The sequence below is a fragment of the Ornithodoros turicata genome, chromosome 5 (assembly GCF_037126465.1).
Source record: "Ornithodoros turicata isolate Travis chromosome 5, ASM3712646v1, whole genome shotgun sequence".
In the NCBI taxonomy this organism is placed as follows: domain Eukaryota; kingdom Metazoa; phylum Arthropoda; class Arachnida; order Ixodida; family Argasidae; genus Ornithodoros; species Ornithodoros turicata.
In genome coordinates this window covers 2,438,242-2,458,555 of record NC_088205.1, presented here as the reverse complement: position 1 = coordinate 2,458,555, position 20,314 = coordinate 2,438,242, and the positions used below count along the sequence as shown (strand labels likewise).

General features: G+C 44.0%; 1 protein-coding gene across 1 annotated transcript; it reads left to right on the top strand.

Annotated features, from left to right (window-relative positions):
- The first annotated feature begins 1,378 nt into the window (after positions 1-1,378).
- LOC135393794 (KICSTOR subunit 2-like) lies at positions 1,379-19,944 on the top strand. Its single transcript, XM_064624066.1, has 10 exons — positions 1,379-1,560; positions 1,655-1,792; positions 1,973-2,274; positions 5,030-5,167; positions 5,750-5,888; positions 8,325-8,417; positions 11,139-11,233; positions 11,327-11,489; positions 17,030-17,128; positions 19,530-19,944. Exons 1-10 carry the CDS (start codon positions 1,462-1,464, stop codon positions 19,701-19,703), a joined length of 1,440 nt encoding a protein of 479 aa, XP_064480136.1. The 5' UTR covers positions 1,379-1,461; the 3' UTR covers positions 19,704-19,944.
- The last annotated feature ends 370 nt before the right edge of the window (positions 19,945-20,314 follow it).

The following is a 20,314-nucleotide window of genomic DNA, read 5'->3' as shown; positions in this document are numbered from 1 at the left end:
ATTAATAACAGCTTTAGTCTGATTACTTGAATTTCTTTTGTCAGCTGGCGTGTGCGGATTTTTCGGGTTCATGCTAAATGAATGTACTGTGTTAAGCAAAAACAGCCATAACTTTTGGGCAGCAACTCGCATTTCTTCTTTCTGAATAGTGAGGCCAACCTTACAAAAATGACGTTTCCATTGATCCATTTCATGATGCGCGCTTTGTATTGCACGCGGGACAATAAAATATTTAAAAAATAATTACCTTTTTACGTGCCGAACTTTGTGAGATGGAAACCGTTCAAAAGACATATACGCTTGTCCGGTTATGTCCTGAACCCCATCCTCCAATCTCTGTCGTTTCTGTGTTTCGATTGACTTCAGGAAGCGTATATGTTGCACGGTGTTAATTCAAGGCGAACGCATCCCACCTCCAAAGATTTCGGATCCGACTCTGATGTGAAGAAATGCAGGGTTGAATTCAAATTCAACATGACGTAACTACCCTATTGATAAGATATCTTTGTGAGAAAGACACTCACTTCTGAGGCAAAAGTGTGAGACAGCCGATGGTGATAAGAGGATACGTGGGGTTCTTCGTTTTCGGGTTTTATGATTTAACCAAATTCGGGGGGTAAAAATCGGGTGCTATTTACATAAGAGAACTCGGGCACTTCGATCTCTGTCTGATATGTCATCGAGGAATTTTCGAGTGAAACGAAAGGCATGTGAAACGAGCCTCTGCTGTGACACTGGGACTTGAGTCACTAAATAGGGAGCAGAGTAGCGACACTGAGCCACGCCGGCGAGCGAGACCGCCATCTTGGGTCCGGCGCGGCTGCGTCGCCTAGCAACGGGACGCCAAATCTCCCCCTTCTCCAGTAGAGAACTGCGCGCAGTCGAGCCAGCTCGCAACAGAGGAAACCGGTTTTGGATGGAGGGGACTCAACACGACGACGCGTTCTTGGAAGGAGAAACCACGTGACACGATCGGGGTCCAATCGCGGACACCGAACGGCGGCTTCCGCAAAGTGTATGTTATCCCTACATTGAGTAATTCCTGAGCGCGCCCATTTAATTTAATTTAATTTCATGTCATGTAAGATGCAAGAAAAACAACAAGCTACACGATTTTGGGAAAACAGCTACATCGTAATGACGTGCCCTCGTCCTGCAGCCTTTCGCATAGATTTGCCGTTTCCCCTTGTTTGACTTATTTCTCTTTCAAAGGTGTGTTGTTTGTAGCTTTATATTGTAATCGTGGATGCAGTTCGCTTCATATTCACAAACTTGTTGAATCTCGGCACGGACATTTTTCATCATTCTTTGTACGACTGGTTTACAGGTTTGGCAACACTGGGCTAGAGAGGCAAAATAGTTTCGGTTTGATGTTTATGCCATGGTGTGGATAGCGTAGTGTGTGCGTCGCTGTCAATATTCGTAGTTTTCTTTTCAAGAGGGGGCGGTTGTATTTCGAGGATGGAGGAGGACGAATTCTTTGCTTACGAGCGTGGAGTCCTTGAGGCATACTTTTCAGCACTGGGCCGCTTCAATTTCGACAAAGCGAAGGAGATTGTGGTAACGGTTTTCGGGAATTAGTGATAAATGTCAACATGTTCTAACGCACAAAGCTGGCATTCGTTTATTCTTCTTTTTGTCGGTCATGTTTCAGGAGAAAGAGAGAGATGTTACGGTGAAGTCCCTTCACTTATTCAGCTGCGTCTTGACGGCGCTGTCGCAGTTAGCAGTGGCGGAAAAATTGTACATGTCTTTGCAGTATGTAGTGCCAAAAAGCTTCCTTAGAAAAGATGTAAGTATTCCCACGATTCTGACCATGCACGTGTCCTCGTCTGCTTATATTTTCATGCGTATGTGCATCTTCTATGTTCAATGAAAACGTGAAACTGGCCTGCACGTGTGCCTGCGTCTCAACGTTGAATAACGATGAACACTTTTGTGACACTTTTTAAGTCCGTGACCCTCTTTCTAGACGTCGTTAAGATCTATCTACGAGGCCCTACGGGTTGAATTCCACCGCTTGAAGGAGCAGGTGCCCTGCGTTACTCCTCCTTCAGCCAGCCCGTCGCCTTCAAACGCTTCACCTCTCCTGACACCCTCACCATCGGCTGCTTCTTTGACGTCCATGAACCCAGTGGCGGTCGTCGGCTCGTACCACAGCTCATCATCCACCCTGTCTCAGTCCCCTCCGCTACCAGCAATAGGGTCGTTTCTAAGCCATTTCTGCGGGCAGCTCTACACCTACGTGATCGCACGTACAAAAGCCATGGACTTGTATCCTTTCGGATAACGGATAACTTCTTTATCTAATGCACTGCAGCACGCCGTTATCACCGATGTGCTTATTCCTACACTGGCGGGGGAAACGTGATTGGCGGAAGGGAAGACCCGATTGCTTAGGAGCCTCAAAGTGGCAGTGACAAACAAAATTTTACGGGCAGAATGTTCAGTATGAAAATGAGCGTAAAGTGCTGGGGCAGCCAATACTGCGGACAGTGGTTTGCGCATAATAGGTGAAAGTTTTTTTTTTCTTTCTGCAGCATGTACTGCAACAAATAAAATGAGTTACCTGGGGAGCTGCCGATGATGAGTGAGGCGATTGAGCCGTTTCTCCGAGGCTGCCTTCTCCGACTGTTCTTGCAAATTTGATTGCGCAGTTGCAGTACACTGTGCAGCAAAAATATTTAACATGGTGGCTCATGATGGGCGTGCTTGACGTATGAAACAAAGTTTCAAGGTATATTAAATGTCACCTCACTGTTCCTTTAAAGCTAAAAATATTGGTCAATACTTATTGTGGCTGCAAATGGCAGATAACTTTGGCATATTTGGATATTTTTATTGTTAGTCTGACTTTGTTTTTGCAGGCTATTAAGCCATGCTTGCTTTCAACGTGCGCTAGGTAATTCGAGCCTTGTGTGTTCGGGCTAAAGCCTGCAATGCTCGCTTTTGCCTCTGATTTGCATCACTGTTGCTTCAGGTGAAAGTCAGAGAACTGAATTTGCCAATGTGCAAATGCAACCACATGTACAGGCTTGAGTAGACACTACGTTGCTTTGCACCCCGTGTGTTCTTTTTCTGTTTTTATCCAGAGTTGTTTTTCTTTTCACTCGAAAAGTAATCGAACGTAAGTCCCGATTGAAATTCAGGTCTTACGTTAGAAGGTGTAAAACAAGGCGGCTGATATCATGTAAAAACAATCACTTTTAGTAAAAAACAAAGCGCAAATAGGAGAACACACGAGAGACAGAGCCAAGCGTAAAGCAATATACTGTTCACCCAAGCCCATTGATGCGGTCGGTTTTGCACATTGAAGTGTCCTGGTTTTCAGGGTTTTATCGGAAGTTACGATGACGTAAATCGGGGGTAAAAGCGGACTTTGCAACGTTCAGCTCTAAAGGACGAGGCTCTAATTACCGAGGGCTTAAAACTGGCGCGTAAATCCTGATTTCAAATCAGGTTGTACGTTAGATTTGCTGTTTCAATTTTACGTTTACATTTGTGTATCGTCACACTCCCAAATTTGTAGATTTTTGTATTCAGCCACGAACATGTATAGTTCTCGAAGGAGCACAGAGGCGACCCCCCCCTCCCCCAATCTTTTTTATTTTTTTTTGCTACAGCACGCTTTGCAACGAATAAAATGAGCTCCTGCAAAAGAACGAAGAGAGTGCAGGTGGACCTAGAGAGTGTGCGTAAGGCCTCTGCACATGACTGACGACTAAGGCCCTTCTTCTTCTGCCGCGGCAAATCCTGAATTCCGCAGCAGGGAACTACGAATTCTGCATTTTTCCGCGGTAAGAGGCAAATTGCCCGAGTTCGGATAGAAAATACTCTCTGTTAGCTCTCGGTGTGGAAGAACACGGTTGCAACTTCAGGAACTTCTGTGACTCGGCATAACGAGATACACTGAACTTTCTTCTGAGAGGGCTTGACGTTTGTCAATGACTGTCAAATTGTACTCGGTGCTATAAGCGACCTCTCTGCATATACAGAGTTTACTGTCACGCAGAGGTACTTGACAGACAGCTATGGACACCAAAGTAGAGGTCAGCGTTTTCTTTCCACTCCAGCATCCCACAGGGTTGAGGGTTAGAGAGAGGAGTTAGAAAGATGTTCCAGCACACAGATGGGGGCCTTATCTAGTTGGCAAATCTACGCTGTAACACAAGCCGACCTTGTGCGAGCAAATTCCGTTCATCTCGCGCATAAACTGGGTTAAGCACGCGGTTTCTGCAAAAATTCTGCGCAAAACCTCATGTTCCGCGGCAGACCCACGATTCCGCAAATTTTTGCAGAATCGCGGAACCGCGGAAAAAGAAGGGCCTTACTCATGACGTACAGCTCAAGCTGGTATAAGCAGCGCATGAACTGAGAAGAAAGAAACAAAGGGAAAAAGACACAGGGACTTTTCCATGTTGTCCGTGGCTGCTTTCTCAGACTGTTTCTGGAAATTTTGATCGTGCAGCTTTGTTACGCCGCGGAGCGAAAATATTTTGCGCGATAACATCCAATGGACAGCTTGACAGGTGAGTAGGGTTGCCACCTTTCGTAGTGAAACATACCGGCTGCGGGAGAGGACGTGGAATAGGGGGAAAGGAGGAAAGGGAAGTGGGTGAGGGGTGGAGGAGAACACACAGAAAACGAGAGAGAGAGAGCTCAAGATAATACGAGGAAACATATGTTCCTGTGTGTAATAATAATAATAATGAATAACTAAGGAAAGAACTGGTGACTGCGGAGTTGGATCTATGCTCCAGATTTATTCAAGCTGTAGTGGAATGTTGAAGAGAAAACTCCGCAAAAACCCATATGAAAGTTCTCGAGCGAAAAATACCGGCAAAAGGCTGCCAGTATCACCTTCTACCGGCAACCGGCAGAGCGACGAAATAACCGGCCGTGCCGGTATAATACCGGCCTGGTGGCAACCCTACAGGTGAGGCAGGGTTTTGAGTCCTGTTAACTGTCACCTCATTGCTCCTTTAAGTGCACAAATCTTTTTACGGCCTGTCCTTGACACTTGAACCAGCTACAGCAAACTCTACACTGCAAGTAATGGGAAGATGATAAAGTTCAGGGACTTCTCGGCAATGCTGAATGAAATCATTGTACATAATCAGAAGCTCTTCCACCACCCCTTGTTGGTTCCAATTAAGTCCTCATTCAGGTACTTGCTACGAACATCTATACACTCTGTTGACAGAGCAGAGGTATGAATTGGACATGACGTATTTTTATTCTAGTTGAGGTTCAGACATAATAGTAGCTTTGGCTTTGAGTTCCAAATCATAAGGAAGAGAAGGATTAAGTACGAGATAAAAGCACCGTGTTTTGGTTCAGACTTGTTCTGTTATGTGTTAGTGTAAGCATGTCCATGCGCAGTCTACACGATAGACACAAAATATTGTGTCCCCTCAAATTTTTCCTGCTTATTCTGAGATAATTTGTGCTATACAAGCCATTCAACATCAAGGCCACCTTTGTATTGGTATGGTTCATCCGAGAAAAGCAAATTTAAAGAAAACGTGGACGTCTATATAGTCTTCGATTCATTTCATTCTGGTTCGACATTCACATGGCTAATGCATAACACTGTCCTTGGTTCAGATTGAGTTTCAAACCCTGCTTGCCACATCATTGCAACCACTTCTGGAGCCATTTGTATAACAACCTGGATTGTGTTTACACACTGGCAGATACCTTTCATTGAGATAGAACTTCTCGCCCTGAAAATATGAAATTTGTGCAGCATTGAACTGGAGGTCATTCATCACCTGCTGGAAGCACAAGTAATTATGTCCCAGTGGCAGTTTTTACAGTCACTGGTACATCTTAGGGAAGCACAGGCGAAGCTTAGTGAATGGAATGCCAGCATAGTCCAATCCGACGTAAGCACTCTGGGTTTTATTCTGATTGTACAAAGACAAATATGCAGGGTGTATTACATAACGGGATAAAAATTGTGTTAACAAAATCAACTTGTTTGTCTGAACATTATAGGGTCAACACTATTTATCTCCGGGGAGATTTTGCTATGATTTTTTTTGACACCTTTGTTTATTTTGCGTGAAATTGAGATTTTGCGATTGAACTCCGCAATTTGCCAAGTCAAGCTCACATATTTTTTAAAGAAACAGAAAGTGTATGCCAGATGTACCCCATTATATTGAAAAATACATTCACTTCTACAATGGTAATGGCTGGAAGAAAATTGTGAAAATCGGGGTTTCGAGAGCGCATAAATTGCCGGTCGCGCTCGGACCTCCAGAAGAAGTGGTGCGAGGAAGCCATGTACCTGCCTTTTGACTTTTGATTTTTGAGGCTTCTGCTAGGGTTGCCACCTTTCGTAGTGAAAAATACCAGCTGAGGGAGGGGAGGTGGTATAGAGGGAAAGGGGAAATGCTCGCAGGAAAGGGAAAGTGGGTGAGGGGTGGATGAGGACAGAGAGAGAGATAATATGAGGAAACGTAAGTTCCTGTGTGTGGCTGGATCATTGATGTTAGAAATTGCTATAAACAGGCATGAACAGTACACTGGATCGTATTGGAGCAACCGGATTGTTATTTACTCTGAAAAACGCATCGATGCACACAGACACTTCTTTGCAGGAGATCTCATGATGGTTGTATACGGCCTAAGTTCTATCAGGCTCGACACAACCACCAATAGCTTTGCACAACCACTGATCTTGTCCCCTCCGAACACAACACTTGATGAATGACAATGATAATAATAATAATAAGAATAATAATAATAATAATAATGAATAAATAAGAAAACAACTGGTGACTGCGGAGTTGGGACTTTGCTCCAGATTTATTCAAGCTGTAGTGGAATGTTGAAGCGAAAACCTCGCAAAAGCCCTTGTGAAAAGGTCTTGAGCCGCAAAAACCGGCAAAACGCTGCCGGTATCACCTTCCTACCGGCAACAGGCAGAGCGAGCAAATAACCAGCCTTGCCGGTATAATACCGGCCTGGTGGCAACCCTAGCTTCTGCTGATAACGGCAGTATGGTTGCAACACAAAGTTATCCGGAATAAGAGCAAAAAGGAAATACGAAGAGGTGGGTGACCGTTTTTCTGTCGCCGCATCTTACATTAACTTCATGGAGAACTAAGTTCGGCTGAGAGTTTTATGCGCCTTGAAACGACGGTTTTCGCAATTCTTTTCATCTATTAGCATGTTATCACTGTGGTAGGGAATGTATTTTACAATGCAGCAGAGTAGTAAATCTGACATGCACTTCGTAGGTCGGAAGGCTGTAGGCCATCCGCACCCCTAGTCACAGATGTGTTAATGGCTTACCACCCTGTGTACTAAGCAGGCCACAGGCTAGTTCTCCAGTGGGTTCCAGCTCATTGTGGTGTCGTGGGGAACGAGCAGGCCGACAGCGCCGCAGAAGCAGCACTCTCATATTGGAAACGGACCAGTATTGCTCTGCTGAGAGGAGACCGCCGTTCAATTCTGCGACGCCTAGCGACACCCCTGGCTTCCCGCCAACGGACAACCGACATTCTTACCCCCCTCTATGTTGAGCAGAGTTGATCCAACGCTCGCTTTCCGCATGCCACGAAACACCTCTCGTCAAGGTGCTGCATTAATCCACCGAATGTGCCTCGATGTGGCCTTTACAGCTCAGTGGCGTTACCGCTTGCGACAAGTTGATTCTCCCACCTGCTGCAACTGTGGTGCTCTTGAGGATCTGGAGCGTATTCTTCTTCATTGCTCTCACTACCAACCTTCCCGAACCACACTCTCCGAGTCTCTTCGTCAGCTGGACTCTCGCCTCTTCTCCCTATCGAAATTGCTTGGTCCCTGGCCCAATTCCAGCCCAGCAACGACCTGCGCTCAAAGCTCTTCTGACATTTCTGGACACCATCGGACTTGGATCGTTATTGTGAAGGGGCTCATTATTTTATTCTCGACATCCCCACCAGCAATGGGTAGAGTATCGCTTCTGGCGATGAACCTCCCCACTCTCCAAAGCCAAAAATAAAGTTGTTGTTGTTGACATGCACTTTCTGTTTCTGTAAAATAAAATAAAAAAGTGAGGTTGACTTGGCAAATTTCGGGAGATCAATTGGTAAGATTCATTTCTCGCAAATTAAATTTGATCAAAGTGCTCGGAAGTAATGGCAAAATCTTCCCCGAGACAAACGGCGTTGACCGCATAATGCTGAGACCAGTAGATTTCTTAATGTGATTTTTTATCGTGTTAGGTGAAACACCCTGTGTAGTGTTAAATTTTTAGTTTGTTAAATTTTTTTTTTGAATAAATGTGAAAATCTAAGCTTTATAGCATTTGCCTGCTGTGATCCCTTCAGGCCCGTCGTCGAACAACTTCGCTGCTGCGTGCTGACAAGATGCCAAGCCTATTCACTTGGCTCAACCGGCTCTATGCTGTCATGATTGCCAAGGTAGGACACTCACTGTGTAGCTTTAAACCTCCTGCGAAAGCAAAAATTATAGGTACACTCCCTGTGAATATGAGATGTGGAACATAAACTGGTTCTTAAAAGTTGAAGGATATGAGGGTTTGCACTGTTTGTGGCGAAATTTTGCGTACACGATCATTAACCTCTACTGACATAGTTTGACGAAGGTGAGTTTCCTGGAAAAGTGCTGTCTCTCAAGTACTGTAACCTTTAGGCACCAGTGCAACTATGGCACTGTGGTATCAAAAAACATGGAATTGTATATCTTATGTTATTGCGTCACTTCCGCTTCCTAAATATTGTTGGCCCCTTTCGGAAATTCGATACCCGTAGGACACATCTTATTGAGTGGTCTAATCATACTCTGGTTGCCATATCAGCGAGATTATGGGAATCGACCCCATTTTCTGAAGGGGGAACTAAGGCAAAAATATCCACTTGTACGCCACATGCAATCTCCAAGAAAACGTGAATGCAGAATGATTTATTGTACAACATTTCACAAAGACACCTCCAAACATCTCGTAACAGGTTGTCCTCGGTTATGTCCAGAGCGCCGCTAATGTAGCCTTTTTTAGGCTTTTTTTATCAGCGTTGCTTCAGGAAGTGCCTCCTGTGTGCTTTTCTGATCAATTAAAGTGAAGATGGGCAAACAATTTTCGTTCTGTTGGTACAAGTGATGACTTTGAGCTCGAATTGTTGCACTATAAACTGTCATTGCATGGATGCAGAATGACAGCTGGTAGATCATGAACTAAAAATGCTGGCGCACAGAAGGCAGAGGAAATGAGAAGTGCCCACTCACGCTGACGACATAGTACAGTCGAGCCCATTTTTTACGATCTTCAGTAGAGATAACAATATCTCTGATATTGCAATCAAATTGTGGATTCCCGTCAGCTCACGCGTTGAAGAACATGTAAACACATAAACGAGACTTCAACATCATGATCATCATGAAAGTGTGCTTGCTTGCATATAGTGATCATAATTTTCCTGGCAGTCGGTAAAACACACGAAAATTGAGACTCAAGATTCAATTTTTTTTGTTGACAACAAAGGCAAGAGGTACTTTTAAGTGCCATAGAGAGCATGGTACATTTAACCATACATGACTGACGGGGATTAGAACACGTGCAACGAGAAGTATTGGAGATTGCTCTCTCTCTTTCTCTCTCTCACATTTTTCTCTCACCTCCAATGTTTTCCGAGTTGCTGTGTGCTTCGATGGTGTCTGCGGCTCTGGGAAGCATTTTGATGAGGAAAGGCACATGACTTGGGGTTGCGTATCTTTGTACCGGTGCAAAACCTCGTGAAACCCTCATTAATACCTCAAAGTACGGCACCTTCCAAAATGTGATCTGGCAGATGCTTGTTCGTTGCCACTGAAACACTTGTCCACGAACAACACTGTAGATGAGGTGCCATTCTAGTGCACAACACAGTTCCGACAGTGAGAACAGTGAACTACGACACTGGATGATGAGGCGGTGGACAAAGCCCCGCCTAAAGTATGGGGAAGAGGAAAGGACAACACAGAACATCTGATGTCAGTGATTATCAGTAACTGATGCCGTGATGATGTTGCGTGATTGTGGGATGATGAGTGTCATACGATAGGCCTCACATTTTTACCATGCATAGTTTTTTTTAGAAATGTAATTATGCTTTCTCACTGGACACCTTGTATATACTTTCTAAGGAGATTCCTTTTGAATTTGGTGAAATTGATTTTGAAGTGAAATTGGAATAGAAAATGAATTAAAATTTGTTTTTCCTGACATAACTCTCAGTTGCACGTACTGTCTGATGCCCTAACAGATCTTTACGTTCATCATGTAATCCTTTTTGATAATGAAATTATGTCCAGGTGAATATATTAAATTAAAATTAAAACTGATCCAGTGGCGAGAAATACATTTACATTACATGTCAGCTCAGTCAAAAGTGCGAGAAGCTCAGTCAGGTGTTGATGCCCTACAGTATTCACTTTAATGATAAACAAGAAGGAAATTGCTCTGGTGTGACGTTTGTCATTGTCTAGCATGCATGCATGCCTAAGTGCCTGCATGGCCCACCTTTAGAGCGTGAAGTTTTAGGATTTAACCCGATTCCCCGAATTTGCACTCCAAATTGAAGGTTGCCTCTCTGAAGTGAAACCCGATTTTTACCCTGCAAATTTCACTCACAGAGACGTCTGTAGGAATGCACATTATCTTGTTTGGCAGCAGATGCAGTTACATCACCGTTTGTACCCAACCAGTACAGTTAGTTTTAGTAACTGAGCCCGATTGCTCCCTGAATTTAGAATGCTGGAAGTTTTTTTCACCCGAATTTGCATAAATTTAGACCACATGTTTATTTACCGGATTTTACCCCCTGAATTTAGAAAAAAAATGTTTCCCGAAAACTTAAGGCTCTACCTATTTTGTGTGCATGGACAAATAAGGGAAAAGAGAAAGCTTTAGAGTGCACCTCAAATTCACATTTTGAAAGATGGACATTTGGACTTTCAGGCCTTCTAGGGGTTTATGTATTAATAAGCATAAAGTTTGAATGTGATGAAAGAGATGTACTGCCTTTGAAGCTCCTCAATACTGACAGCACTGTCTCCAAAGATTGCCACCCGCAAATTATGTTTGGGGCGAACTTTGTCCCAATTCCTTCTTACATTCCTTACAAATATTATGCTTCTGCTTTCAGTTCTCATTGTACTTCAACAGAATTCTAAGTAAACAGACCACGCATCAAGAAATGAAGAATTTGGGTAACAAGTTGACCATAGATTACTGTCAGAGGTGAGAAGATTCATTGCCCAACTTCCTACCAGTGTCTAATTAAAAGTAATTTTTATTTAACATTTTATTTCCTCTTTCCCTGTGCAATTGCAGGATTGCAATGTTCCACAAGTGGACGGACGCACTCTGCATGGTGTTGTTATTTGATGCGGTTGGTGTGGAGAGCTACTATGAGCATGGTTACCGCCACCCAGACCACAATGTGGAGGTTCCCAAAGGCATAGACAATTACCCAGCTATCTATTACTACCCCAGTGTAAGTATACCCAAAGGCATAGACAATTACCCAGCTATCTATTACCATCCCAGTATAAGTATACCCGAAAATGCATAGACAATTACCATGCTATCTATTACTATCCCAGTGGAAGTAAAGTATACCCCTGGATGACAATGCTTTCAACATTGCCTCATTTATTTGTGTTATCGTAGATAATTTGTTTTCGTTTTTGGCACTTTGGCATTGATGTTGTTTTAAGGAAACCTTACTCTTGCTAGATAAGGATTTTCTTCTGCGCTGATATTCAACCCAAAAATAACATTGCTTCTCCGTGAGGTACAACACTTCTTTATATCGCTGGGATTGGGCACTCTACTCTTCTTAGGTGTCCCACCTTTGTCTCTGGCAATTACCAAACACCAAGCATATGCTGGTGATTAGCTGCATTATCCTTTACTAGTTTAGAGATTCAATATATAAGCCGGTGGGATTTTTTTTGTGCACGGTAGAAAGTAACACCATTTATCAGTCTTAGGGAACCCACAAAAGTTTTTTCAGGAATAGTGACAATATCATTACCTGCAATAATCACCTTACCCAATTCTGTTGTGGAACGACAGGACAAGCAAGGCGAGGCTTTCAAGCGGCGACCATTTAATGTGACACAGAGAATCAGTTGCTCGAACTTGCAATCCCATTTGGAAGCACAGAGAGAAATTGAATCGAAAAGACAAACCTTTATTTGCACAAGTAACATAGCGGTGACTCAGGCCACTGGAACACAGAAGACCAACCAATGCAACGTTGAAGCCTTACAGTGTCTAGTTGCATATTATTAGTAAAGCATGACTGTTGACAGAAAGGCTCTAAGTAATGGGGCTTCAACCTCTCGCCTTATGTAAGCAGCCTTCCCACTTCTCCACGCCCGACATTTCTCATTCACTCATCCTCCACGTGGTCTCTTTCTCACGTTTTACGTTCTGAATCAGTTACTGTGGACGCAGATGGAATGGTTTTGGTGTGACCGGCTTAATGAGCAGCATAACGTCTTCCACAATGTCACGTGACAACCACATGATACATCCAGCCTTGAGTTGTGACACTACAAACACCTTCTCCACATGTCACATGTGGCATGCTCAGTCTGGCCTGAACTGAGGATGCACACAATACTGAAGTCTTGTGACAGCCGTTTATTCATTTATTTGTGATACTCACAAGGTAACCATCAGGCCCCTGGTTTTCTGCTGTGGCAAATTCAAAATTCCAATGCACCAACTTGTAAATTCCGCGATTTTCCACGGCAAGGAGTCAACGGCTACTTGAAACGGGAAACACTTTATTTTCTTGGATAATGTTGGAACAAAAAATATTTCATAAACTTAGATTCACAGTACAGTTCTGGCTTAGCATTACATGATATCTTGTGTTCTCCTGTGTCAGCAAATGCAGTCAGTCACCAAAAATCATTTTATACCTGCTGAAAGATCTTTCAGCATCTACAGAGTTTATACGAATTGACAAATACTTGATTGCAATAGACGCTCAATTCGGAGCAAGCACCCTCATTCCGTTCCAAAACCCAGTTACCGTATTTACTCGTATAATTTGCGCACTTTTTCTCCCGAAAAAAGTCGGAAAAGCTGTGGGTGCGCAAATTGCGCGCGAACGTTCTTTACGATAATCCAACGACGCTGAATTTAAAAATTTTAGTGTGCCGGTCATGTAGGCTCTCGGTAGAGCCGATATTGAAGTTATCATTGCATTGCGCAAGCGCAAAAGAAGCTCTCATACCGCGTAACCGGCGACGGTTAGCTGGCTAAACGCCGACCCAATGCCGGTCATATACCGGTGGAATACGTCGAGACCACAGGGGTGACATCCAATGTATTGCTCCGTAATCGAAAGCGTGCTTGGCGAACGCAATGCATCCTGGACAGGTCCTGGTCGCACGTCACAGCAAACGTCAAGGCACACGTGACCTTAAAGATGGCGGCGCCCGTGATCGGTGGCCAAACCGTTTGTAAACAATGCGGTTGTTGTTTCTGGACGACGTTTTGGATGTTTTTCGATCACGGTAATTATTTTTATCCGATAATCTCGCAATAAAACGCACAGTTTTACACATAAAGCCTCGTATTGTTGACAACTTCCAAAGGTGTGATGACGACCGCGCGTTAAGACTTACCGAGCCGATGCGATGTACTTAAACTAAGCTGAAACGGGCTACCATGTTGAGGAAGAAGCTCCGCATAGTTTACGCTGGCAAAATACGTTCATCTTTTGGTGTTATGACGGCGAAAATATGTCGGTAAGCGGCAAAACGACATGTAAACAAAGTCACATGACCTCAAAATGACGTTTTCTATGACGTGCGACCAGGACAAGATGGCAGTTTTGCCAAAAGCACCCGCTTGAGGGTAGTTACAACAATGGCGGGTTTGTGTCACCCCTGTGGTCGAGACGCTGCTGGAAGACGCCGCTAGTCGCACTTGACAACCGAAAGCACGCTGTGTTCACCAACTTTGTCATGTTGCGCTGTGCCCAAGCAATAAACAAAGGTTGGGCCAAGCTTGGCAATGGTTAGGCTGACCTACCGGCCTTGCGTGGTACATCATCGGCCAACAAGCTTGTTCCTTCATATGGATCTGTACCCTGGTCAATGGTTTGCCAAGCACTGGCCAGCCTACGTTGTGCCAAGCTTGTGGCAAGATACAGACCAAAGCATTCCTGCGGCGTCGCTCATTTTCATACTCAATTGTCTCGCGGCGTAAGGTAACGATATACTATCATTACTTGTTTGTTTTGCTCGTATTTCCCACAACGGACAGTGAGCACGACGTTTCACAATGAAAAAGAAAGAGAGAGAGAGATCGCTGTTCAAAAGTACTAAAAAATACTCGTAAGATGCCAAAGACCACAATACGAACAAACTAACAACGGCATGTGTTCCCTGAAGAAAAACAGATACTATACATAGCTCGTCTCGCGAGCTTCCGCAAATTCGAGAATCCTGTTCGCGTGTGTGTCAAAATGAAGGGTGAGGTGTCTAATTTGGCGCGTACACAAACTACACTGAAATGATGAATTGCTTGTCGTTGACCAACTGTCATCCGACCTTTTGCCAACCGTCGGCCATTGCTTGCTTGAGTGCTCTACGGTTTGTCACAGCGTGTTTGTCCAGCGTCTCTTTCCGCGTTTTGTAGTTCGAACGGCAGTACATCATTCATCGCCTCAATGGACCGTCACCCGAAAGTGTGCGCAAATCAAGCAAAAGCGCTGCAGCAACTTCAGTAGCACAGACGGCGCTGCGAAAAGCAGTCGCCGCACCATCGCTGAGACGCGCGTGCCAGATATCCGCGCGCGGAAACGCCGGTGCGCAAAGTACGCGCTTGTTTGTTTTCTCGTCATTTTTAGTGTGAAACGGGAGGTGCACAAACTATGCGATATGGCGCAAAATACGCGGGTACATATGTCGAAAGGTCACGTGTATTCGGGAGCGTGCGGAGGACGCGCTTTTATCTGACGGTCTTTTGCGTGAGTGTGCAGTACTTTTCCTGGAACGCTGCACGTCGTAGTAACCGACCACATCGCGCCAGTCGCGAAATTCCACGCAAAACGCCGCGAAATTTCGATCAAGATAAGGGATTCCGAGAAATTCCGTGTCAAACGAAGGATTCCGCGATGAATTCCGGAAAACCAGGGGCCTTAGTAATAATTGATTATGACAGTAATAGAGAGGTGTGTAGTTCGATTCCCGCTGCTGTCTGGCTTTTTCCATGAATGCCATATTTCAATCAGTAACTACAGTAATTTCACGCGTATAAGCCGCACTGCAGATAAGCCATTGGACCCGCTTTTAGGAACATTTTCGGACAGATAAGCCGCACTCGCAGATAAGCCGCGGGCAACACGACAGAACTTACTTGTGGGACAAAGGAGGCCATAGAGAAGGCCATAAAAGGATATGCCATGATATACCAAAAAATACCAGGGAGAAATTGTCATCAGATAAGCCGCACTGGTGGATAAGCCGCAGTGCACCTATGAGAAAAAAAGATAGCGCATAAGCCACGGCTAATACGCGTGAAATTACGGTAATCATGATTAAAGAGTGGCAGGTGATTAAAAGGCTCCAGCAGTCGTCACGAGGAGTACATCAATATCATTTACCCGGTATTGGACACGATGACGAAAAGGCACATCGCAGCTGTTGCAGATACATACATATGGAAGGCGATACATGATGAACAAGATGCAAAATGAATTTTGGAGAGTCCTAAAAGTGGCAGTATTGAATGCACAGAGCTATCTTCTGAGCAATGTATTGTGTGAGAATACATTACCAGTGGAACAGAACAAAGTAATGATCAAGCTCTTGCATAAATGGAAGGGAACAGACAACAAATTAATCAACTTGTACAGCACATAGCCATAGTAAGCAGTGGCTACCAAGTCTAGATGTCAGCCCTGAATGACGGGATTGCACACTCAGGGTGGGAGTGACTGAGTGTCCCCAAAGCATTCTTGTTCAGTACCCTGAGCAGTTTCCAAAGGTAACATCGAGGAAGCGATATTATGTCATGCTTACCCAAGTGACAGAAACAGCATTGACAAACAAATCCTGAAATTGACAGACAAATCATCTAACAATTGTGGACTGAGAAAAGACCCATGAACAAGTCCCTCACACGTGACTTTGGAATGCTGCCCAAAAAATATGCTAGTTAGAGAGATCATTGACCACAGATAAAATATTTATTCAAAGTGCACGAGCACCTACTGCATGGAAGACTGCATCACAAGAGCGATACTGATTAACACAGGCTCGAAACAACGCTACCCACTATTGATGATGGGACTCTTTATATGTACGAATGACTTGCTTGCAACATTCGTGAAGTCTGGACGTGTGCTGATGTTCTCGGCTGTTACAAAAAACAAGAAATCACAAACAACTGTGGCGGCTTGTGCAAGCCGAGCTACAGCCAGCTTTATTCTGCGTGGAATATTCTAGTTGCTTCTCATCGTTCGACACGAGTGTTGTCACGTGTCAGTTGACTATGGCTGATTTGATTTTGCAACAACAACAACAACAAAAAGAAATCTATTCTTCCATTGCAACAGCTTCTTTTGTGAGTCATTGTTTTGCCGGTAGTGGTCAGTGTTTGAAAAATTAACCTGCAGAATTTTTCCTCCTCTGGGTGTGCTGCTTGTCAGATAGTCATTTTTGTGGCCAGAGGCCCAAGCCTCCCAATCTTCCTCATGGTTTTGTACTTGGGTCCAAGAGGGTGAACACCCCAGTGAGAAGGAAGGGGAGAGGGGCCTTCACAGTGCAGTGTAGCATATCTTGGTCTTGGGGTCTCGCTTTACTGCACAGCAGGTTCCAGTGGTCTGGTGGTCTCATTGCCTACGGTACCTTTCACTTTACGTCCACACGAGGGCTGCCTTCCGCATCACGTTTACCATATTTGCTCGCAAATTAACATGCTCACGTATGAAAGATGAAAGTCAGCCTGCTGTAGGACTGGAGGATGCTCACGTACTTCGTGTGGATGTGTTTTCTCTTTCTGCAGACATACCAAGAAAAGCAACATAGGCCTAATGTGATCATGATCATCAACAACAGGGCAGCAGAGCTCAATAATGAAGGAATTGTGTGCTTCTATGACACAGTGAGTCAATACCTGAACACGTATATTTCCTTTACTTTCATCATCAGTGTCACCATATGTTTCTTGTGTGCATGCTCACATCATCTAGGGGAACGGTCAGGTGAGTCATCATCCTTGCACGCTTGCATGGCAATAAAACCGCAACGCTATGAACCTGTCAGAAGTAAAGTAGAAGTTCTCCTGGATTCTCGATTGCAGAAAACATCCTGATCATCTGTATTGATGATAGATGATGATAGATAATTTTATTTCACACTCAAGGTGTCGGAAATCAGGGCAAAAAAGCCATGTGGCTTGACTAGGCCCTGACTCCCTTACGTCACATTCAATACTTCATATAAACCAACAAAGAATAAAAAATCTGTGCAGTTTTAATAACAAAAATACAACGTGCAACCAGAAAAAAAATACAATACAATAAAGAGCTTTTTCATATTATAATCTGACAAAGCAAAGATAGCAATATCAATAGAAGCCAACATATTTAACAGGATAGGAAGCTGATAAGTGATTGATTGTTTACCATAATTTGCTCTACTATACGGCACGCGACAATTTTGTGCAGTCCGTAGTGGATACGTAAATCTATACTGATTCATCAAAATAATGCTTAAGTGTTGATTGTTTGTCCTTGTCATCGTTTTGTACAACTGTAGTACGCGATATTTGTACAAATAATTTAGTTTTAAAATCTCATACTTAGGAAGGGGGAACACTGCATGATCAGTGTAGGACAGACCAGCAACTATACGCAAGACTCTTTTTTTGAATCATATTAATTTGATTTTCATTCGACGTTGACATAGAAACCAAACGATACAGGAAAGTGCTCTCAATGCTGCCGTAATGATGTGACACAAAGAAAAAGGGAAATTGTGCCACTGCAATTCCACTATTCGTAAACAGACAGTTGCCGTCCGATTTTTCGGACTCGGCGGTGATGAAGGCCGAATAATCGAGCGGTCCGAAAAGAAACTAATTTTGCTTCAAAATAAACTCTACTAAGCACTAATAGGCCGGAAAAAAGTTTGTCGATGCTTTCCCAATGCGCTTCCAGCTCTGCCTGATAACATCATCTTCTATTCTCCGAAGCGACATTTTGTCACTGTGCAGTGACAGAGGCACCACCGTCATCTAGTCCGCAAGTCGGCTTCACCTACCGCAAGGGTGCTGTAGGTGAAGCCCGCTTTACAGCGCTGTCGCACGACTCGCGGGCCGAAAACGAAGACGCAAAAGCGTTACAACAGACCACTCTAGGTCACCTGCGCTCATCTTATTTGTTGCAGAACAGGCCGCACTGAATCACACACACCCAAATTATATATATTCAGGGTCACCTCAGTGCTCCTTTATGCATCAGACTTGAGCTTATGGCTTCTCTTCTTGCGGCCTACATGTACAAGTTTGTGTGCACAGTTTTAAATGTGCAGTTTGACTGCATTTTCTGGACTGACTCGTTATAATTACCCTAAACCGGATCAAGGGATCTGTGACCAGATGGAAGACGTTCGTTGCAATTTGTGTACAAGAGATCCACAAAAAACCTTGATGAGTGGCGACACTGTCCAGGTGTTGCAAATCTTGCCAATCTTCAATGATGAAATTGCACCATCATCGATTATGTAAGCCCTCTGTTCTACTGGCGACCCCCTTTTCAGTCAGATGTCAGTCACTGTAGATGTTGTGGACACAGTACTGATGGCTCCTGAGAAGTGCAAGAGGCATCCGATTACTGCTGGACACAAAAAGTCCATATGCTAGTGTCGGCTATCTAAACCATTTGAAAGTATTTCTATCCTGCAAGCATCGGTTAAAGAAGCACTGGGAGTCCACGTCTGGTAGCTCACGATCATCGACATTCTGTGGGAACAACATAAGTGCTGAAACAAGGAACCGCATGCAACCCTACACTTTATTTGCTTTTCCTGAAATTCACTATCTGGACGATCGAGGGTGGGTACCGAGGTGTCCGGATAAGCAGGACATGACTGTACTGTTCTTCAGGTCGCTTCTGACTTCGTGTGACATGTCACACTTTCTTAACATCATTATTTTTATGTGCTCAGACTAGTATGTTTAGTTCCTGTTTTCCTTCTGTTTTATTGCTGCTATATTGTGACCCAGACTCCCAGTGTTTACCCGTCCTAGAGTATACCTAGTTCCTGTCATTTTTCATGCAGTTGCAATTCAGTAACTTCTTTGTCTTCATGATAGGCAAGCCTGAGCAATGGGCAAGACACGTAAACAAACAGAAACACGAGGGCCCTCGTGTTTGTGTTTACGTGTCCTGCCCATTGCTCAGGCTTGCCTATCACGGAGTTTGTCCACCAGCTAGCCTGCATTTACCCCATTCTATCTATCTCCTTTGTCTCATATTCTAACTTGTATCTATACTTGCCAGCATGTGGACACAACCTACTTTTTGACGAAGCTGGATCAACGAGTGACCCTGATAGCAATTTATGGATCGCAAAAGTATGAGCGAGACGCACGCATTGTGGGCTTCATGCAAGATCTAGCGCAGGAACTTCGTGGCAATCATGTCTTTTCGGCGTTAAAACCTGGAAACAAATAGACGCCATTGACTCATTGTGAATGACCACAGTGTGCAGTGTTCACATTCATGTCAACTCTGCTTCGTAAACCTCTTTTCCCACTGCAGTGGAAGGCATCAATTTTTTTATTAGGTGGTGCACTGCTGCACAAGTGGTATAACCAAAGTGATTATGTAATGGAAGCAGCACTTGACCTCATCTTCAAGAGCATGGTACACTGTGATGTAGAAAGCGAATTATTTAAAATGTTTTTCTTGTTAAGATGTCTTCTTCATGTGTGATCCTCTCCTAAACACAGTGACAACGTGTAATGGGCATGGGTACATATGGGTAAAGCTAGTAAAGCCATATTACTGATATTGCAATTCCTTTCACAGGCTATCAATGTTGTTTCTTACGGTCATCTACAGATAGCACAACTACTATGCATGTTTGTTGCGCTTTCTGTGAGCTCTGTAGACAACCTCTATCTAATCAACTGTCTAAATCCACAAGGCAAGTTGTTTATTAATCAATCAATCAGTTCAGTGAGTATCTAGAGCTACCATCTCACTGCTGTGCAAACAGTGATTCTTCAGTTTTCATCAGTGTAAATTGCTGGTAATGGGGCATTATGGTATCGGTAGAATTA

Excerpts from the sequence above, each read along its gene's own strand:
- LOC135393794 (XM_064624066.1), top strand. The coding sequence starts at position 1,462 with ATGGAGGAGGACGAATTCTTTGCTTACGAGCGTGGAGTCCTTGAGGCA. Across the intron at positions 1,561-1,654 it reads ACAAAGCGAAGGAGATTGTG|GAGAAAGAGAGAGATGTTAC; the intron begins GTAACGGTTTTC and ends GTCATGTTTCAG. Across the intron at positions 11,234-11,326 it reads ACCATAGATTACTGTCAGAG|GATTGCAATGTTCCACAAGT; the intron begins GTGAGAAGATTC and ends GTGCAATTGCAG.